This window comes from Malaya genurostris, chromosome 3 (genome assembly GCF_030247185.1).
Source record: "Malaya genurostris strain Urasoe2022 chromosome 3, Malgen_1.1, whole genome shotgun sequence".
NCBI classification, from domain to species: Eukaryota; Metazoa; Arthropoda; class Insecta; order Diptera; family Culicidae; genus Malaya; species Malaya genurostris.
This window is the reverse complement of record NC_080572.1, coordinates 109,774,332-109,796,095: the sequence shown is the minus strand read 5'-3', so window position 1 is coordinate 109,796,095 and position 21,764 is coordinate 109,774,332. Positions and strand designations below refer to the sequence as shown.

Below are 21,764 nucleotides of genomic sequence, written 5' to 3'. Positions count from 1 at the left end.
TTCCATCGCTTCGTGATCTTGGTCACGAGGACGCTTTTTCCTCCGGAAAACAGTGTTCTGTCTGTTCCGCGCCTGTCTGTATTGTTCATCGTTTGCTCTAGTGTGGGGTTGCAACATCCTCGCCCTTGCTGCATTCTTCTCTTCGATCAACTGCTGACATTCGTCGTCAAACCAGTCATTTCCTCGATTCGATAACCTCGTACCTAGAACGGTTGAAGCAGTGCTACTCACGGCGGACCTTATATTTCTCCAACCGTCTTCAAGAGTCGCTGCGCAAAGCTGCTATTCCGTTGGTAGCACAAGCTCCAGTTGTTGCACGCATTCCTCTGCAGTACGACCTCTACGTAGCTGCTTGAGATTGAATCCCGGCGATCCTGTGCGACGAGTATTGTGCACCGTCGATAGTTTTAAGCGCATACAAACCGCGACAAGGTAGTGGTCAGAATCATTGTTGGCACTGCGGTAGGTGCGGACATTGATGACGTCGGAGAAGAATCGCCCGTCGATGAGAACGTGGTCGATTTGATTTTCCGTATGTTTGTCAGGGGATCTCCAGGTGGCTTTGTGGATATCTCTGCGGGGGAAGAAGGTGCTTCGAACTACCACTCCTCGGGAGGCTTCAAAGTTCACGCATCGTTGACCGTTGTCGTTTGTTACCGCGTGCAGGCTCTCCAGCGCGATCACGGGCCTGTACATTGCCTCCCGGCCTACCTAAACATTCGTGTCGCCGATGACGAGCTTTACATCCCGCCGTGGACAGCTGTCGTAGGTTCGTTCCAGCTGCACGTAAAATGCTTCCTTCTCAAAATGTAGCGTTGGGAGGATAAAAAATGTTGGTTTTCAATTGTAATTAATTGAATATGCTACTGATTCCTGATGCAAAGAAAACCTTCTTTATCTGCTATTCTTCTATATCGAGATTTCAAGGGGCATATTGCCTCTTTGTTGTGGGGCATATTATACGATTGCTGGGACATTATGTTTATGGCAAGCGAAAAACTGAGAATGTGGTCGTTTTGGAAAATGTGTTTGTGCCAATCAATTCTCATCACTTTTACCTAAATCATTGAAAATTATGTTCCTTTGGTGTATTTCAAAAAGGCGGGTGGGTAATGTCAGAGACATAACTGGATGTCGTGAATACGAAAACAACTGACATGTTCCTTAACACTTCCGAATATCAATTGTATGAATTATGCAAGCATTCCCCTTTTTCACATTTTTCGCAAAAACAAAGAAGGTTTCACTTGATCTCGATTACTGTGAATTTCACACAGCGAAAAGTGCACAAATCTAACCAAACTGTTCTTGTTTCACTTGCTCGCAGTGGGGATAGAATCCAAACTGATTCAATTTTTGTTAAGAGATTTCCTTTTATGTGATTTCGTTTGTAGCTTTTTCACTAATGGGCGGTCCTAACGGCTATAAAAATAGCCGCATACCGAATTTTAATGTCGATTATTTCATTTCGGATTTGCATAATTTATTGAAAGAAACTATCAGGATGCTGTACGGGATTCATTCCTGCCTTTCAGAAAGACCAAATTGTGGAACTCACTACGATATTAAACACTGTTCGGAACATTTTTCTCGAACGATTTGTTGTACAGCAGCAGATATTTTGTTTTCTTCCTCAGAACGCGTTCTGATTGGCTGGTGTTGACATGGGTCAAATGAGACAGGTTTTTCAATAGTGTACTATTGAAATACGCCAATGCTTTAGCTACACACGTTTAAATTGAAAAATTTCGATTCTATTGGTAGTTAGATTATATAAATTCTTTCACAGATCACTGAGTTATGAGCTTTAAAAATACGAGAAAGGCAAAGCTCTTTGATACTCGTTTATACCAAACATTTCAGAAAAGTTTGAATTATTTGAGACTATGTCACAAAACTGAAAATTTCATCATAAAATTGTGATCATATTTCCGATGGCATGTCGCAAGAATTATGTTGATTCATTAGATACAACAATAGATATTCACGATCAAAAACTTATCACTCTCTCAGAGGTTAAATTTTGAAAAGGCACCTCATAGTAAAGTAAGTCGTATTCACGACAAAAATACCTACATTCTCGAAGAAAATATATCAGTACATTTAGGAATATCTCATTTTCTTAAGGGGGGTATATTATAACACTTCACCCTAATTCTATTCATTCTACGAACGAAGCTTACTTCGAACAGACGTGTCTTCTCTAGGTGCTTTGGTTTGGTGGTGAATTTTAAACCCATATTCAATTCCGATGCTGACGAAAAGTTATATAAATTATATTTGTTAGAGAGTTAATGTACTCGTATTATTCTACGCAGTTACAATCGAATTACAATTCATTTGCCACAGAAGAGTTCGTTAAAAATTAGTCACACAATCGTTGTCAACTTGCTCACAAATGAAATAAAGGATTTTTTCTGTGCATATATTATCGTTCCAGTGCCAAATATAGTCCGATTTTGGCATGTATACCAATTGAAGACAATCCTCGTTTTCATTCAGTAATAGCCGTTCAACCGAGAAGGTTGTGTATAGAAGCGTACAGTTTAATAACGCTGGTTGGTTTACACGCGTTAAATACGACAACGGTTGAACTACAGGTAGAAACCTGTTGGCAGCAGCCGTTAAAACGTATAGTCGTGCTGCATAAGAGAGCCCTAGTGCTGGGCCAAGCTGGTGAAGGAAACAACAAAGGGCGTTTCCCAAACTCTACCCAGGCCGCAATATACAGCCACAAGTGCTGAGCAGGAGAGTGCAAAGGCACATCGAAGAGGAAGAGTGCAAAGGCACATAGAAGCAGGAGAGTGCAAAGGCACACCGGTGCGAAGGCACTTCGGTGCAGAAGCATATCGGTGCGGAGCACTAGGAAGAAGGAGACAAGACAACTCGGTCTTTCCACTGCCATACAACACGCAGGTATACACCGGTGACCTGCGCTGGTTACAGCTGGCGAAGACGAAAGCAAATCGGAATTCGAGTGGTGCTGGATGTCAGGTAGCAGTAGCATCACATCATATTCTATCGCTACAGTGAGCTTCAGCATTGTATCAACGTCCAGATACATCCAACAAGAACATCTAGAGCAACGAGGATCTACACGGCAGTGCAACGGAGATAGACAACAATTTCAAGGTAGAAGTTTTTTCTTTTCCTTTTGATTGAGTACTGTGTAGTGTTGGTTTCAAATTTTATTTTAAAGTTTAGTTAAAAATTTTAATGTAATGGATGAATCCATGGACGTAAATCCTAGCATGAATCCGATACCCCCACGAACGAAAAAATATCAGGAGAGCTCTTCTGGGCCTTGGATAGTCTTTTTTAGACGTATATCAAAGCCATTAAACATTTTTCAAATTAATAAAGGTTTGACATCACGATACTCTTCAATCAAAGAGATCATAAAAGTAAATAACGATAAAATTCGTGTTGTGGTAAATAATTTGAAACACGCGAATGATATTGTCTCTTCGGAACATTTCATTAAAGAGTATAAAGTTTACATACCCTCCAAAGATGTCGAAATTGACGGTGTTGTTACCGAAGCGAGTCTTTCGGTAGATGATTTACTCAAGCATGGTGTTGGTCGTTTCAAGAACTCTATGCTTGAGGGTGTGAAAATACTGGAGTGCAAACAACTGTACTCAGTAGTTCATGAAGAGGAAAAAAAAGTTTATCGCCCATCAGACTCGTTTCGAGTGACATTTGCCGGGTCTGCGTTGCCGTCCCATGTCTATGTCGATAAAATTCGCCTCCCTGTTCGGCTTTTTGTTCCAAATGTAATGAATTGTACGAACTGCAAAAAATTCGGCCACACAGCTACTTACTGTAGTAATAAACCAAAATGTATTAAGTGTGAAGGGCCTCATAAAGATAATGATTGCAACAAGGAAATTGAAAAATGTATTTATTGTGGGAATAGTCCTCATGATGATATTTCAGTATGCACTGCATTTAAAGTGCACAAAGACAAAATTAAGCTTTCTTTAAAAGCACGGTCTAAGCGCACATATGCAGAAATGCTTAAAACGGTCATTGATGTCCCCCCTTTGGAAACCGAAAACGGGTTTTCAAATCTAGAGGAACCAGAGGACTCTGACTCTGACGAAAATAGTGAAGGTAATTCGTTTATCACTACCCAAGGGTCAGTTAAGAGAAAGAAGTCTTCCTCCAAATTACCAAAAAAGACACCTAAAATTTCATCTTCAAAAAAAGATCCCCGTGTTAAACAAAAAAAGTCAAAACCAAAGACTGTGCCTCCTGGTTTGGTCAAATTCACAAACCAATCCAGGATCTAGTACAGAAAAAGATAATAATCCAGTGGGCTCCATTTCACAGCCACCAACAGGATTACTGAAGTTTTCGGAAATTGTTGAATGGATTTTCTCAGCATTCAATATATCTGAACCCTTAAAGACCCTCATAATGGCATTCCTTCCAATAGCTAGAACCTTTTTGAAGCAGTTATCAGCTCAATGGCCAATTGTCTCAGGTTTTGTATCTTTTGATGGATAATTTATCACCCGTCGCAAATGATACAATCACTGTCCTGCAGTGGAATTGTCGAAGCATCATGCCAAAACTTGATTCATTTAAAATATTATTGCATAGTCAAAAATGTGATGTATTTGCTTTATGCGAAACATGGCTTACTTCAAACATAGCTTTAAATTTTAATGATTTTAACATTATACGTCTCGATAGAGACTCTCCGTATGGTGGAGTGCTTTTGGGAATTAAGAAATGCTATTCCTTTTATAGATTAAACATCCCTTCAACTTCTAGTATAGAAGTTGTTGCTTGCCAAATAAACATTAAAGGCAAAGATATTTGCATAGCTTCGGTTTATATTCCTCCAAAAGCACAAGTTGGACAGCAACAGCTTAATGAAATGGTTGAAGCCCTTCCTGCACCACGATTGATTCTGGGGGATTTAAATTCGCACGGTATTATGTGGGGTTCCGTTTACAATGATAGCAGATCATCTTTAATACAAAACATTTGTGACAATTTTAGCATGACGGTATTAAATATGGGTAGCATGACACGGATTCCAAGACCTCCGGCACGCCCAAGTGCATTAGATCTATCTCTTTGCTCAACATCAATTCGACTAGATTGCACCTGGAAAATACTGCCTGATTTACACGGTAGCGATCATTTACCAATCATCATCTCAATTAGCAGTAGCAATTGCATTGCTACTTCCGCTAGTATTCCATATGATTTGACAAAAAATATCGACTGGATTAAATACCAAAGTAGTATCTCTAGTATTTTGAATTCAATGGAAGAGCTCCCTCCACTTGAAGAATATGACTTCCTCATTTGTTCGATTCTGGAGGCAGCAGAACAATCCCAAACTGAACGCTTTCCTGGGCCAACGACTAACAGAAGGCCTCCCAACCCCTGGTGGGACAAAGAGTGCTCAGAGGCTAAACTCGCAAAACAAAATGCTTGCAAGACGTTTCTAAAACGGGGAGGAGGAACTCCTCAGAATTTTGAAAAACTTATGGTTTTAGAAACCAAGTACAAGAGCATACTTCGAGCCAAAAAATGTAGCTATTGGAGACATTTTGTCGAAGGTTTGTCAAGAGATACCTCAATGAGCACTCTTTGGAACACGGCCAGACGAATGAGGAATCGTACCGTGGGCAATGAGAGTGATGAATACTCGAACCGATGGATATTTGACTTTGCTAGGAAAGTTTGCCCAGATTCTGTTCCTACGCAGAGCATTATACGGGAATCTCCTCCAAATAATGGTTTTATTAATAACCCATTTTCAATGATGGAATTTTCTATAGCACTCTTGTCTTGTAACAATAACGCTCCAGGGTTGGACAGAATTAAATTCAACTTGGTGAAGAATCTGCCCAACCTCGCAAAAAGACGTTTGTTGGAATTGTTCAACAAGTTTCTTGAGCAAAATATTGTTCCACCTGACTGGAGACAAGTGAAAGTTATCGCCATTCAAAAACCGGGGAAACCAGCTTCCAATCACAACTCATATAGACCTATTGCGATGTTGTCCTGCATCAGAAAATTGTTCGAAAAAATTATTCTACGACGTCTCGACACTTGGGTCGAGACGAACGGTTTGTTGTCAGATACTCAGTTTGGCTTCCGTAGAAATAAAGGGACGAATGATTGCCTTGCATTACTTTCGTCTGACATCCAAATTGCCTTCGCTCAAAAGCAACAAATGGCATCTGTATTTTTAGACATTAAAGGAGCATTTGATTCAGTTTCCATTGATGTTCTTTCAGACAAGCTTCACCAAAATGGACTCCCAGCGGTTATAAATAATTATTTGCACAACCTTTTGTCAGAGAAACACATGCATTTTTCACATGGCGATTTGGCAACACTCAGAAATAGTTACATGGGTCTCCCGCAAGGCTCATGCCTCAGTCCGCTCCTCTATAATTTTTACGTAAATGACATTGACAGCTGTCTAGTAACCCCATGTACACTAAGACAATTGGCAGATGATGGCGTGGTTTCAGTTACTGGACCCAAAGCTATTGATCTGCATAAACCATTGCAAGATACCCTAGATAACTTGTCCGATTGGGCTGTTCATCTTGGTATCGAATTCTCTGCGGAGAAAACAGAGTTAGTCGTCTTTTCAAGAAAGCATGATCCCGCGCAGCTTCAGCTCCATATGATGGGAAGAATGATCCAACAGGTTTTAACTTTTAAATACCTCGGGGTGTGGTTCGATTCCAAATGCACGTGGGGAGGACACATTAGGTTTCTGATAACAAAATGCCAACAAAGAGTAAATTTTCTTCGAACAATAACAGGATCTTGGTGGGGTGCTCATCCGGAAGATCTAATAAAATTGTATCAGACAACGATACTTTCAGTGATGGAATATGGATGCGTTTGCTTTCGTTCCGCTGCAAACTCTCATATTATCAAACTGGAGCGAATTCAGTATCGTTGTTTGCGAATTGCTTTAGGGTGCATGCATTCGACACATACAATGAGTCTTGAAGTTCTGGCGGAAGTTCTTCCATTGAAAGATCGATTTTGGGAGCTTTCATCACGCCTGCTAATAAGATGTGAGGTGCTGAATCCCATGGTAATTAATAATTTCGAACGACTAGTCGAGCTTCGATCTCAAACAAAATTCATGACAGTATATTTTAACCATATGTCACAGGAAATCAACCCTTCAAGATATATTCCTATCCGTGTCAGCCTCCTAAATGTCCCTGACTCAACTTTATTTTTCGATACATCCATGCAGCGCGAAGTGCGTGGAATCCCGGATCATCTACGTTCGACGGAAATCCCAAAAATATTTTCAAGTAAGTTCAGGCATATTGACTCTGAGAAAATGTTTTACACGGACGGATCGCGAATTGAAGAAGCGACAGGGTTTGGTATGTTCAACAATAATGTTTCGGCCTCATTTAGGCTTCAAGAACCTGCATCTGTTTATATAGCAGAGCTAGCAGCAGTTCAATATAGTTTGAGTGTAATCGTCACATTAATTCCAAACCATTATTTCCTCTTCACAGATAGTCTGAGTGCAATTGAAGCCATTCGCTCAAACATGACTGGCAAGACTGAACCGTTTTTCCTGGGCAAAATAAAACAGTGCCTGAACGACATATTGAACAATAATTATCTAATCACTATAGTCTGGGTCCCGGCTCATAGCTCCATTCCTGGCAATGAAAGAGCCGATATTTTAGCCAAACGTGGTGCTATTGAGGGTGAAATTTATGAGAGACCAATTGCTTTCAACGAATTCTATAGCTCGTCTCGCCAAAGAACACTTGCCAGCTGGCAAGCTTCTTGGGATAAAGATGATCTGGGTCGGTGGATGCACTCAATTATTCCGAAAATATCGACAAAGGCATGGTTCAGGGGACTGGATGTGAGTAGAGATTTCATTCGTGTGATGTCTAGACTCATGTCCAATCACTACACGTTAGATGCACATCTCCTTCGAATTGGGCTCTCCGAGACTAATCATTGTGCTTGTGGCGAAGGTTATCGAGATATTGATCATGTCGTTTGGACATGCGTGGAGTATCGTGATGTCAGATCTCAACTAATAAATTCTTTGCGTACCCAAGGTAGACTATCCAATATCCCAGTTCGAGACATTCTTGCTTGTCGTGACCTTTCATACATGAAACTTATTTATCATTTCATAAAGAAAACTGGAGTTTCAATTTAATAAAGGCCCCTTTCAAGACTTAGTTCTGATCCCAGCTGCGTCCATGAGTTCAACCAATAGCTAAATTAGAATAAAAATAATGTAATGATACAAACAAACTCGAAACAGTTTATGAAATTAATATCTGAAAACAACAGCTTATTTTATAATTTATAGAAGTTAATCGTTTGGTTCAAATAATATTTCCGAGTAGATTTCATAATTAATGACGAGTTACCTAAGATGATATTTAAGTAATAAGAGAATATGTTTTAATAAATGCAAAACGTTGTGACTATGTTAGAATTAAATTAGGATAAGAATATTATGTAAAAGTGATGCTACGGCGAAGAAAAACTTATGTAAACTGCCTTAAGAAATAAACGTATTTATGAAAAAAAAAATCCTCGTTTTCATTACCATCGTTCGGTTCTCCACGTCTCCAGTTGTTGTAGGTCAGTGGCTCTCCAGTTGCTGTCCAGATGAAGGTACCTTCTTCAGCTAGATCTGTTGCACCCATCCAGAAGCTGCAACCTTCTTCAGTAAATTTTTCCGTTGTTTTAACATACCTTCCGACGGCATCGTTTTCATCCTTAGACTTTACGATGAGCAGTCTCATGTGTAGTGAGTTACAGAACTCATTTGCTTTGAACCAATTGGCCTTAAATGTAGAAGACTAAATTTTCACAAGCTCCCGGAAAAATCCTTCCTCTAAAACAGATTTGTGTAATACTTACGCGAATACTAGGGATAAAATATTTAGTTTTGGCGCAATATACTGATAGACTGAAGAAATTTGTTATAATTATCAAAAGTGTTACTATTCTGATGTACATTCTCGAAATGAACCCGTGAATTGATCACCAGAAATTCCGATGAACAACGGTTTATGAAATTATATACAGTCAAATAAATGGTTTGATAAGACTGTGGCTGTCTCTCAACAGATTGTTAGGTTGAATTACACGAAAGGCGGTATGGAGATATAGATGTTTATGTTGGTGTGGAATTTCGTCAAATTTCCATTCACTATCCTACGTGTACAAATAGCAGTGATTACACACACTGATTTATTGATTTGGTTAGTTGATAATGATGATATTGTTGTCAGTAAAGATGACTTCTTATCTCTTGGCATGCAATTGACAGTCTGAGTTGTTAGTCTCTTGCAGTTGAGGATCAGAATATAATCCTAGCTGGTTGAACAATGTTCCGTACTAATCTAATTCGATTGGTTTTTGTCGCAGTTTTCGTTGCACTTTTTCACGTTGGACTGCAAAAATCACCGAAAAAGTATCATATTCCAAATTTTCGAGTGAGTACCCACTTTTTCTAGTATTATAGCCAAGCTAGTAATATTTCAGACTACATTGTAGACAAACTGGCATAAAGCAAATGAATTTTGCAACTCGATCGGGATGCAACTGCTGACGATTGAATCTCGCGAGGATAATGATGCTGTAGCTCAGTTTATTCAAACTACGGATAAATTCAATGATGTGCAATGCTTCTTTTGGATCGGTGGATCGGATTTAGGCGAGGAGGGTGTATTTTCATGGACAGCCACCGGAAAACTGATTACGTTTACTAACTGGTCATCGGGAGAACCAAACAACAACAACGGAACGGAAGATTGTATGCAGCTGGTGTTTATTCCACGCTTTGAGCAACGATGGACATGGAATGATAACAACTGTAAGCAAGGATATATGTATTTCATCTGTGAAAGTGTCACGTTTGATTGTGTGGCTCAATTTAAGTAATAAATCCAACATGAATCCAACATACAGGCTTCTATCCTCATGAACATTGAACGTGGAAAGTTCGAGATAGCTGTGTCATTATGATAATCGAGAAAGGTACCGACGCAGAACCGATTTTCACAAACTAAGGTTTAAATGAAAGGTCTCATGGTCCCATAGCCTGGTATTGAATTGAATCTCGATCGGACTTCCAGTTCCGGAGATATAGGATGATATGCACCAAAAAAAATGGAAAAAATATGCTCTAATTTTTTTTTAGAGATGGCTAAACTGATTTTCACAAAATGATGCCATAGCCTGCTATTGAATACCATTTGGATCCTACTTCCGGTTCCGGAGTTACATGGTTATATATGAAAATTAAAGAAAAAGTGTGCTCTCAAATTTCTCCAAAATGGCTCAACCGATTTTCACAAATTAAGATTTAAATGAAAGGTTTTATAGTTTTCTAAAAATATCTAGAGAATTTTATTCGCATGCGACTTCCGACTCCGGAACTAAAGCGTGATAAATGAAAAATTACCAATTTCATTAGTATTTTTCACGACTGATGGTCAAAAACAGGTTCAAATCCCATAAAACTGTCTGATAAATTCTTCTAGTTTGCAGAGCTTGTTAGTTTGTGGGCATAAAAACTTAATTCGGCACTACTGGTCCCCCCTTTTCCTGTTCCGGAAGCACCGAAATTGAGGAAGAAAAACTCAAAAAAAAGAACTTCGGTTTCTCTGCGATGCTTGAACCGATTTTCACAAATCTTGATTTGAATTGAAGCTCATATTATCTTTAAAGCTACTGTGAAATTTCATCTGGATTCGACCTACGGTTCCGCAGTAACTGGGCGATTAGTGTCAAAGTTTTAGTTTTAAAAACGCCATATAGAATGACAATATGTACAACATCGGTACATGGTTGTGTGATATTGGTAGAAGACGGTGGTGCGGTTGATACAAAGTTTAGCTATTCTATGATAAGTGCGACCGCGAGAATAAACGAATGTCATTGAATTCAAATTTATTTGAAAAAATATGCAATTTTCAAAGCCGGTAGTGCAAAAGTACCATTTCAGTTCCGGTTTCGGAAGAATTGGAAATGGTGATTAAAAACTGGCCAAATCGATTTTCACAAAGTTATAAGTTCAGAGGAAAAGTTTCACAGTTTTATACGGAATTCCTAAATATCTTGTGGATACTACTTCTAATTCCGGAACTACAGAGTAAACAGGATTTTTAGAGTTTGTTAGAGTAGGTCCGAACAAACTATTTTTATTCAATGAACAGTTGTTTTAGCGAATTCTACAGTAATATTTATGATGTTATAAGTAATATGAGATTCTGTTAATGGCTTTGATACCTACAGTTAAAACTTTTTTGAAGCAGTTGACTGCAAAATGGCCCCTTCTTTCAGCGATCGTTTCCTTCGATGGCTAACTCATCCACCGAGGTCACGAATTCAATCAATGTTTTACAGTGGAATTGTAGAAGTATTATCCCAAAATTAGATTCTTTCAAAATTCTAGTGAATAATCTGAAATGTGACGAATTTGCATTGTTAGAAACTTGGCTAACTTCTGATTTATCCTTAAACTTCCACGATTTTAACATTATTCGCCTGGATCGAGACGATTCATACGAAGGAGTACTTCTGGGGATCAAAAAGTGCTATTCCTTCTATCGAATTAACCTCCCCTCGATACCAGGTACTGAGGTTGTCGTATGTCATGTCACAATGAAAGGCAAGGACCTTTGCATTGCTTCCATCTACAATCCACCAAGAACTACGGTTGGGTACCGCTGGCTTAGCGATATCTTGCAGCTCCTCCCCGCGCCGACATTAGTTTTAGGAGACGTTAATTCTCATGATACGGGATGGGGTTGTCTTCATGATGACAACAGATCAATCGCGATCTATGATCTTTGCGATAACTTCAATATGACTATTTTGAATACCGAAGAAATGACACGGATTCCCGCACCACCAGCAAGACCAAGCGTGCTGGATTTATCCTTATGCTCGACCTCGCTTCGGTTGGATTGCACGTGGAAGGTGATTCCCGATCCCCACGGTAGCGACCATCTACCTATCGTAGTTTCAATCGCTCGCGGATCAAAACCATCGGAGACAATCAATGTTTCGTATGACCTCACACGAAATATTGATTGGAAATACTACGAAAATTCGATGTCTGAAAAACTAGCAACAGCACAAGAACTTCCTCCGGAAGAAGAGTACACGTTTATGGCTGGCTTGATTCTCGATACTGCGATTCAAGCTCAGACGAAACGTGTACCTAGCGCGAAAACCAACATCCGTCCTCCTAACCCGTGGTGGGACAAAGAGTGCTCATCACTCAACGCGGAAAAAAGTTCAGAAAAAATGGAACACCCGATAATTTTCGGAATTACGCGGCGTTAGACAAGCAAATGAAGAACATAGCCAAAGCAAAGAAACTTGGTTATTGGAGACGGTTGGTTGACAGATTATCAAAAGAAACATCGATGAGCCTCTTTGGAACACAGCCCGACGAATGCGCAACCAAAACGCCACGAATGAAAGCGAGGAATATTCTAACCGCTGGATATTCGATTTCGCTAAAAAAAGTATGCCCAGGCTCTGCTCCGGAACAGAAGATCTCCCGCGCCGCGACATCAAATACAAACGAAACACCGTTTTCGATGGTAGAGTTCTCACTCGCACTCTGGTCGTGTAACAATAAAGCCCCGGGACTAGAAAGAATTAAATTCAACTTGTTGAAAAATCTCCCTGACCCTGCCAAAAGGCGCTTGCTGAATTTATTCGACAAGTTCATTACGAGTAATATTGTCCCACACGACTGGAGACAAGTGCGAGTGATCGTCATCCAAAAACCAGGAAAACCAGCCTCCGATCACAATTTGTATCGGTCGACTGCTATGCTTTCCTGCATCCGGAGATTTTCCGAAAAGAATGATTCTCTTTCGTCTTCACAATTGGGTGGAGACTATTAACTTGCTTTCAGATACACAATTTGGTTTCCGCAGGGGCAAAGGAACGAACGATTGTCTTGCGTTGCTCTCGACAGAAATTCAAATGGCATTTGCTCGTAAAGATCAAATGGCATCAGTTTTCTTCGACATCAAAGGGGCTTTTGATTCAGTCTCAATAAATATCCTATCTGAGAAGCTGCATCAGCATGGTCTTTCGCCAGTTATTAACAACTTTTTATATAATCTATTGTATTTCGCGCATGGTGATTTGTATGCAACACGATTCAGCAACATGGGTTTTCATCAGGGTTCATGCCTAAGCCCCCTTTTATACAATTTTTACGTGAACAACATTGATGAATGTATCAACACATCTTGCACGCTAAGACAACTTGCCGACGATAGTGTTGTTTCTATTATATGACCCAAAGCTGCTGATCTTCAAGGACCATTGCAAGATACCCTCGACAAGTAGTCGGCATGAGCTCTTCAAATGGGTATCGCGTTCTCTACGGAGAATACTGAGCTGGTTGTATTTTCAAGGAAGCGAGAACCAGCACAACTTCAGCTTCAACTAAGGGGTGAAACAATAGCTCAGGTCTCCACATTCAAATATCTCGGGGTCTGGTTTGACTCCAAAGGCACATGGGGATGTCACATTAGGTATCTGAAACAAAAATGCCAACGGAGAGTCAACTTTCTTCGTACAATAATCGGATCGTGGTGGGGTGCCCATCCAGGAGACCTTATCAGGTTATACCAAACTACGATATTGTCCGTGATGGAATACGGATACTTTTGCTTCCGATCCGCGGCGAACACTCATTTCATGAAGTTGGAAAGAATCCAGTATCGTTATTTGCGTATTTCCTTAGGTTGCATGCAGTCAACTCAAACGATGAGTCTCGAAGTGTTGGCGGGCGCTTTACCGTTGAAAAATCGATTTTGGGATCTCTCACATCGATTGCTAATCCGATGCGGTGTTTTGAATCCGATGGTGATTGCAAACTTCAAAAGGCTTGTCGAGCTTAATTCTCAGACCCGTTTTATGTTCTTGTATGTTGATTACATGGCTCAGAATATTAACCCTTATTTGTTTGTTCCCAACCGTGCTCATTTCTTGGATACTTCTGATTCCACTGTGTTTTTCGACACATCCATAAAAGAAGAGATTCGTGGAATTCCGGATCGCGTACGCCCTCAAGTTGCCCCCAATATTTTTTATAAAAAATTTAGAACAGTCAACTGTGAAAAGATGTTTTACACTGACGGATCAAACATCAACGAGTCCACAGACTTCGGCATCTTCAATCAAAACATCACCGCTTCTTACAAACTCAGTGATCTGGCTTCGTTTACGTCGCAGAATTAGCTGCTATTCAGTACACCCTTGAGATCATTGAAACCTTGCCCAAAGACCATTACTTCAATAGAAGCAATGAAGCCAGGAAAGTATCCCCCCTATTTTATGGGAAAAATACGGGAAGACATGAGAGCCTCATCTGGACGGTCTCATTCGATATCGTTAGTTTGGATCCCTTCGCATTGTTCCATTCCGGGCAATGAAAAGGCAGACTCGTTGGCTAAGGTGGGCGCATTACAAAGTGATATTTATGAAAGATCAATATGCTTCAATGAATTTTTCAGTGTCTCTCGTCAGAAAACTCTCGGAAGTTGGTAAGCTTCAAGGAGCAATGGCGAACTGGGACGATGGCTACACACCATTATCCCTAGAGTATCGACGAAACCTTGTTTCAGGGGGATGAACGTGAGTCGCGATTTCATTTGTGTTATGTCGCGGCTCATGTCAAATCACTACACTTTCAACGCACATCTCCGGTGTATTGAGCTCGCGAAGGGCGGTCTCTGCACCTGTGGCGACGGTTATCAGGACATCGAGCATGTCGTGTGATCGTGCGAAGAGTTTCGCGAAGCCAAACCAAAAATAACCTCACAATAATTATTTTCGGAATCACTGATAACGAACAAAGTATCATTTAGTAGCATGTTATTATCAATATATTATTAAGCAAAACAAAATATAGATTGCAATTAAATTCACTTTAGTTAAATTCATTTTAAACTTCTAAAAAAAATAGTTATCAATAATATATATAGTTTGAAGCTGCCGGACTGACTAGTCCGAGCCGAACGGGAGATCAGCAGATAGGGTTCTCACGTACCTTGATGAGCGACTCGTCGGTCGCGATGGTGGTGGTGGACAGTTGGGCTTTGCAGCTTCCTATACAGCACCGGTCTCGAGTGCCGCAATGGGACGGAGGTATCTGGAGGCCTTTCTGAGTGATAAGGCCATTCCACGTGTTTTCGTCCGCAGACGTATTATTCGTCGACCATGAGGGGAAAATCGACAAAGTTTACTCACCCACTCGGAATGATCACTCGGCGGGAAGCGGGATCGTGTGTTGATGTACGATCAGGCGTACTCGAGCGGACACTAGATTTTTCAGATGCACTATCCGAACTTTCATTTCGGGAGGGGGATTTCTTACTAAGAACGGAAATCCGGGCATGCGACTGACTATAGGATCTCTAACTTTACGACACGTCCACTGCCGATCCACATAGTCGTGCTTTTCTATGGTCCTGTTGACCTCGCTACACGAAATCCCACCTCTTTTATCACTTAAAATACTGGTACATTATCACTTCGCCCGAATGTAACGTTTCGGTTTCAGTAAACCCTCGCTCGAGGAACCGCGATCCCGTCACACTAGTGTCAAACTTTGCTATTAGCAAAAAAGAGACCGTGTTGAGTCATACTACCTCCTTTTATATCCTTGACTCTCCGCCTCCAAACCGAAACTCTCACTCTCTCATCCAGAAAGTAATAGAACGCACTATCTCTATCTGCAGCATCCAGTTGACGCCAACTTCCACAGGTAAACTCCTTCTCAGATAGCTTCTGCGACAAATTTCAAATTGACGGTTATTCTACCCTAGCTTATTTCTTAAATATTCATAGAGAGAGTGATTTTAATGATTTGATTTGGTTTCGCTCCTAGCTAATAATTATCAAGAATTAACGAGTTTTTCCAATTAAATTCATAAACATTTCAATTATTATTCTACCACTCGTATACAATCAAAAAAAGAGTTAGAAGTTTGCCCGTAGAATATTTAATTTTATCTAACCTTAGATCACTCTCTAATTTCTATTTCAACGATTCAATAAAATAATATATAAAGGAAACATATACTTTCTTTTTTTTATTTTGGGTCATTTTTGGCGAGATTGGAACCCATTGGTTACAAGGGCCCGAGGTAGACCGCCTGATGTTCCGGTTCGGGATGTGTTGACAAGTCGGGGTAGTTTATATACGTTTCTCATATACCAGTAACTTAAACACATTAATATGCAAGTGTAATCCGTAGTATCCTCTCTCTTGTCGAGACTAAGAATAATCTTCACCTACAGGTTCGAGACTAATATTCGCCCGATTCTCCAAATCCCTCGCCTGTCCACCATCTCTGTAGAAAATAACAAGGTCTTTTTTTGTCACTAACTTTTTCGTTCCCCCTTCCTCTGTTTCTTCACCATCTCGATGTCAACTAATTAGATCTTTATCGTTTTTAGTCATTCGTTCCCATACCCGCTTTTTCACCCCGTTTTCCTCAAAATTACTAATTTATACTTCTTTCATTCTCTTAGGCAACATCACCATCATCGCCCACGGGAGAACTGTCCCAGTCTATGACCAACATGCGGGCCACCCGCCGTGACCTGGGGGTGTTTCTCGCGGACCCATTGAAACGTATAATCGTCATCTGGAAGACACTAGTATTATATTTAATCTACCGACCATTGCCGATCGCCAGCTGCAGGCTAAATCTGCCAGAATCGACTATTGCGACCGAAATACGCCACTACCCTAATGATAATATCCTAGTTTTAAGTTAGTCGTTAATTAAAAATAAAACATGCCCTTGACATCTTAGAGCTTAAGTAGTGTACCTTTAAATATGTTACTATTGAATAAAATAAAAATAGTGAGAAAGGCATCATTACACCACTAGGTGGATTAAAACAGGCTTTTCTTAAATTATCATTTATTAATTTTTGTATCGTACTATTCACCACAATTGCTGGTGCTGCAAAAGTCTACTCCAACTTAATGTAAAAATGTAATGTAAAAATGTAACTCAATAACAGTAGGAAAAGCGTAACCCTTCCTGTAGAAATATTTTTAAGTCAAATAGTAGAAAAAAATAGAATTGTACGAGATTTAGGTGTAATCTTGGACTTCAAGCAAACATGTGTAGCATATTACAATACAATAATCAATAAAGCAAATAGTATGCTGAGCTTTATGAAACGCTTCAGTCATAACTTTTAAGACCCATATACTATAAAATTGCTATTTAGTAGATAGGTTAGATCCATTTTGAAATATGGCTGCCTAGTATGGAATCCATAAAATAGTATTCACGAAGAATGCATTGAATCGATCCAAAAACAATCTTTTAAATGTAGTTCTTAAATTAAACTGATTTATTTTATCAGCGACAATCAGCTCCATTATTAACGTAATTAAATTTTTACCAAGAGACCTAGCCTAGTCAATTACGAACCAGTAAATTATTTTTAGACAGATGTACAACAATAAATTATGCAAAATATAGTCCAGCCAATCGAATATTGCGCCATTACAATCAATACTGCGATCAATACATCTTGATCTTACTGTCAACAAATCAAATGATATCTTAGATTTGTCGTAGAAATAATGCGTAGTATGTAAGTGAACATTGTAAATCATTTAGGTATATGTAGTGTGTATTTGCTGGACGAAATAAATAAAATAGCTGTTCCTTAACACAGTTCCACTGGATTACAATATTTACCTGTTACGACGTATCGTGCGATCTGATTTTAAATGATATTTCGAAATAACCATTGAGCTCAACTAATTTGTCAAAAAAAAAAATTTAAATAAAAAAAATCCTTCTATTAATTAAAATTCGTCATTAAGGAATTAAATCTCATTCACGCAACATTTGCGCTTGCATACAAGTGATGTAAGACCATTTTTCATTCTACAATTTTTATTTTACAATTTGTCTCGTTGATGTAGTTAATGAACTGTCACTGGCTTTTTAATGGGTTTCTATTTATTTTTTACAATATCTCTCATAATGCATGCAATAATTGCCGAAAAACTTATCTTTGTGGGCTTTGTTTCCGAAATCCACAGAATGCTTGTTTCCATTAAGTTCAAAATTAACTCTAACATCAGACTTTTTGCTCAATTTTACCACCGGAACACCTCTTCGAAATTTGTCCACGAACACAATCCGATTGTATTTTTCCGCTTGTCGATCGATTTCCTTCACCTGTTGAACCTTTACGCAGACAGTGCCTTTCTCGCACAGCAGTATCCTGTGGGAACTGAGCGTCTCATTGGCGTACCGGACCCGATCGGAATACACCACCAGACCGAGACTGGAAGCGGTGACATTTTCGTCTATGTTGAACAAACGATAATTTTGAACCAAGCTCTTGCGGAACGCATTGATTTGAACTTCGGCGAATGCGACTTTGCGGAACAGATCCTTGTCGGCTGCATTGACTTTGTCGTTCATTTGATCCGACATACGCACGATTTGGGTTTGCACGAAGTTTTGATATTTGGTCCAGATGTCAATAGCCAGAAAAGTAAAGTCTTCGATTGTTTGGGCCACCAAGGTACCGCTGAGAGACGTGCGCTGTTTGGAGGAAAGAATATTGAAAAATTTTACGCTGTCAAGCTAAAGTTGGTCGAAGATAAAAATGCTGATTTCTATGATTCAAAGAACTAATACAGTCATTGTAAATCAAAAGCTTTATAACGGGGTTAATTTGTTCTAAGCATTTTTAATATAGATTGTAAATAAAACCCCTTACCGATGCTCGATGGATATTCTTCATTATTCCAGCCGCCTTCTTGAAATGTTTCAGATAGGAGTTGTACGGTTCGAAAATATCTTCCTATCGAAAAAAGAAACAATTATCGAATAAACCGCATTTATAATCGTCAAAACCATTTTATCTACCTTAAAGTACTGAATAAACAGTTCGCAAAACTCGTCAACGCTGAGATCCTTACGAGCTAGATCTTCGTAGACTCGTTTGGTATGCAGCTCTAGGATTTGATCATACACATTGATGAAACGATGAATTTTTTCCGACAGCTCCTCCGGCAGATGGCAGAAGTAATATTTTCTGTTCACCGCCAGTATCTGACAAAAATGTTTCTGTGTGGATACCAAATTCTGAACCGGATTGTCAGTATCCCTGAAAGAAGTAGTCTCATTCGATATAGTTATTTAATTAATTATTCCTACAGATTACCCTTACCGACACAAAGTAACCTTCACCAACCAAGACATAAAACATTAATTATTAGCGAATTGCAACAAATTCAACAATCAAACACAGAACTTGTTTTGTTTCTAGCACATGTATTTATTTAAATATCTAAGCGTACTGTCAGATCGTTTGACGATGATCACAAAGCGTAATACACTTACAATACAACATACCACGTTGTTTGAGAAGTTGATTCGAAGCTGTCCCCTGTAAAATACCACTTTTAAGTCTCGATACAACGGAAAGTCCGAAAACTTTACGGATACTTACGACTACTGGCATTACTGATGATCGACAAGGTGCTCTGCGTACTGGCCATACTCCCCCGGTTGATGGTCTTCACACTCGGCACTCGTTGCTCGTTCCACTCCCGTTTTGTGGTGAGATCGTTAATCCGTTGCCGTTCGTGCATTGCGTAGCCCCTCATCACGTTCTCGATATAACCGGCCATTTTTTGAACGACAGAAATTTCACTGCCGGAAACTTCCACCTCTTGAATTCCACGTTTTTTGGAAAAGACGCATAGCTTACTCTTGCCATCGTTATACAGACCCACTTCAGAGTCGATGTAGTGGCCGCGGTATTCCAGGTATTCTTTGAATTTTTCCGTGTAAATTATGCATTTTTCAAAGAAAAATATCTTTCCCGGGTATCGGCGCCTCCGATCCCAATCATAGATATCCATTTCGAACATTTTGCGGAATTTTCCCTGGTGAAGCAAATTTATCTGCAATAAAAATGTAATATCAGAACGAGATTCGTCAATTATCTGAAACACTGGTACATCGACATAGCATGGAACATTTTGTTAGTACATTTTGCATACACAAACCCGAAAATCCATTATTCCATTTTCATAGTTGAGTTTAGATTAAATAATTTTTGAGCTTGAGTCATCACCCCTGTCTGCTATTCTGTTACTGATCGTTATCCGTCGAATTTGTTCAGAGAATTTCTAGATGATCAGTCCCCGGATTGGCAAATCATTCTTCATTGTACATTGACAAAGGAACAGGAAGTGTTGTTAGTCCAACATTTGTTGTAATTAAGCAGTTCCAGAAATTAACAGCAGAAATGGTGTGCAATCAGGATCGACTTACTTCGATTTGGATGAAATTTTGCACACATCATCAGTATGACAAGCTATTTGGTTTGAACGTATTTTTGAATAAATATTTGTTCCAATCATTGGAATTGTCATATACTATTCGATTTAGCTCGTCGTTTCTTTCAGTGGCTTAAATCATATCTCGTATGCCGAGTTTTATCAGTGAAGCTAGGAAATGTCGAGTCACACAACTTCATTAACGAGTCAGGTGTTCCTCAAGGAAGCAATCTCGGACCATTGCTGTTTTCATTACTTTTTAATGACATTTCTTTTGTCATTCCACCAGGATGCAGACTTATGTATGCGGACGATTTGAAACTGTTTCTTGTTGTGCAATCGACAGCTAATTGCATGGAACTTCAACAGCACTCAAACAATTTTTATGAATGGTACAATCAACCTCTTAACTATAAGTGTGTCCAAATGCTCTGTGATTTCTTTCACACGTAAGAAAAGCCCGATAGTCTGGAACTACACTATTAGCCTCAGTGTATATTTGGTGTCCTTACGCCAGTGTTTGGATCAATAGAATTGAAGCAGTACAATCACGATTCCTACGATTTGCTCTTAGATCTCTGCCATGGCGTAATCCGTCAGAACTTCCACCATACATTGAGCGCTGTCGTTTGTTCGACATGGACACACTAGACAAACGACGAAATATACTCAGAGCTGTATTTATAGCAAATTTGCTGAATGGACAAACTGATGCTCCTGACATTCTCTCACAAATATGTGTTAATGTTCCTCTAAGAACGCTAAGAGAGCGCAGAATTTCTTGCGACTCGACTTACGAAGAACGGAGTATGGTCAGAACGAACCGATTAGGGCAATGTGTAATGTTTTCAATAGTGTGTACGACCTTCTTGACTTTTCTGTATCTAGTGAAGTTTTCAAGAATAGGCTTAAGAGACTTGGATAGATTATAAGTAGAACTTAATTATTTTGTAGCACTGGACAATGTTTGTACCTTTATTCGTTAGGCTAATGTTTTTGAATAGCAATTATGGAAACATACATGTAAAATGTTGAAAAGATGATAAGTTTTTACGCGCATTTGATGAACTCAAATGGGCTTTTCCCACTCCACCAAAAACTCCATTAAGATCAATCTAGATCAGATGGAAAAAAATAGATAAATAAATAAATAAAAATAAATAAATAACTCGCTATTGAATTTTGTTTTTATCCCACCTCCGGTTACGGAAATACAAGGCAATATGTGCAAATCTATGAGAATATGCGCTCTAAATTTGCTCAGAACTTCTCAACCGATTTTTACAAACTAAGAAGTAAATTAAAGGTTTTTCTTTAAATTCTTTAAAAAGTTCCCGTTAAGTTGATCCAAATCCGTCTTTTAGTTCCGGTATTATAGCGCGATAAGTGA

At 39.3% G+C, this 21,764-nt stretch overlaps 2 protein-coding genes across 6 annotated transcripts in view; both read right to left on the bottom strand.

The window, feature by feature from the left end:
• Nucleotides 1-2,349: 2,349 nt before the first annotated feature.
• LOC131433924 (low affinity immunoglobulin epsilon Fc receptor-like) lies at nucleotides 2,350-9,012 on the bottom strand. Its single transcript, XM_058600544.1, has 3 exons — nucleotides 8,914-9,012; nucleotides 8,594-8,837; nucleotides 2,350-2,501 (listed from the first exon to the last, which is right to left on the bottom strand). Exons 1-3 carry the CDS (start codon nucleotides 9,010-9,012, stop codon nucleotides 2,359-2,361), a joined length of 486 nt encoding a protein of 161 aa, XP_058456527.1. The 3' UTR covers nucleotides 2,350-2,358.
• Nucleotides 9,013-17,948: 8,936 nt separating this feature from the next.
• The window catches only part of LOC131434590 (uncharacterized), a 34,069-nt gene continuing 30,253 nt past the window's right edge, over nucleotides 17,949-21,764 (bottom strand). For 3 of the 5 annotated variants that reach the window (XM_058601437.1, XM_058601439.1, XM_058601438.1), the window contains exons 6-10: nucleotides 19,540-19,996; nucleotides 19,431-19,476; nucleotides 18,954-19,194; nucleotides 18,805-18,888; nucleotides 17,949-18,626 (exon numbers count right to left, since the gene is read on the bottom strand). In XM_058601437.1, the coding sequence (XP_058457420.1) occupies nucleotides 18,033-18,626; nucleotides 18,805-18,888; nucleotides 18,954-19,194; nucleotides 19,431-19,476; nucleotides 19,540-19,996 (1,422 nt within the window). In that variant the 3' untranslated portion in view covers nucleotides 17,949-18,032. The remainder of the gene's footprint in view (nucleotides 18,627-18,804; nucleotides 18,889-18,953; nucleotides 19,195-19,430; nucleotides 19,477-19,539; nucleotides 19,997-21,764) is intronic. The other 2 variants (XM_058601441.1, XM_058601440.1) reach the window with 1 other exon arrangement.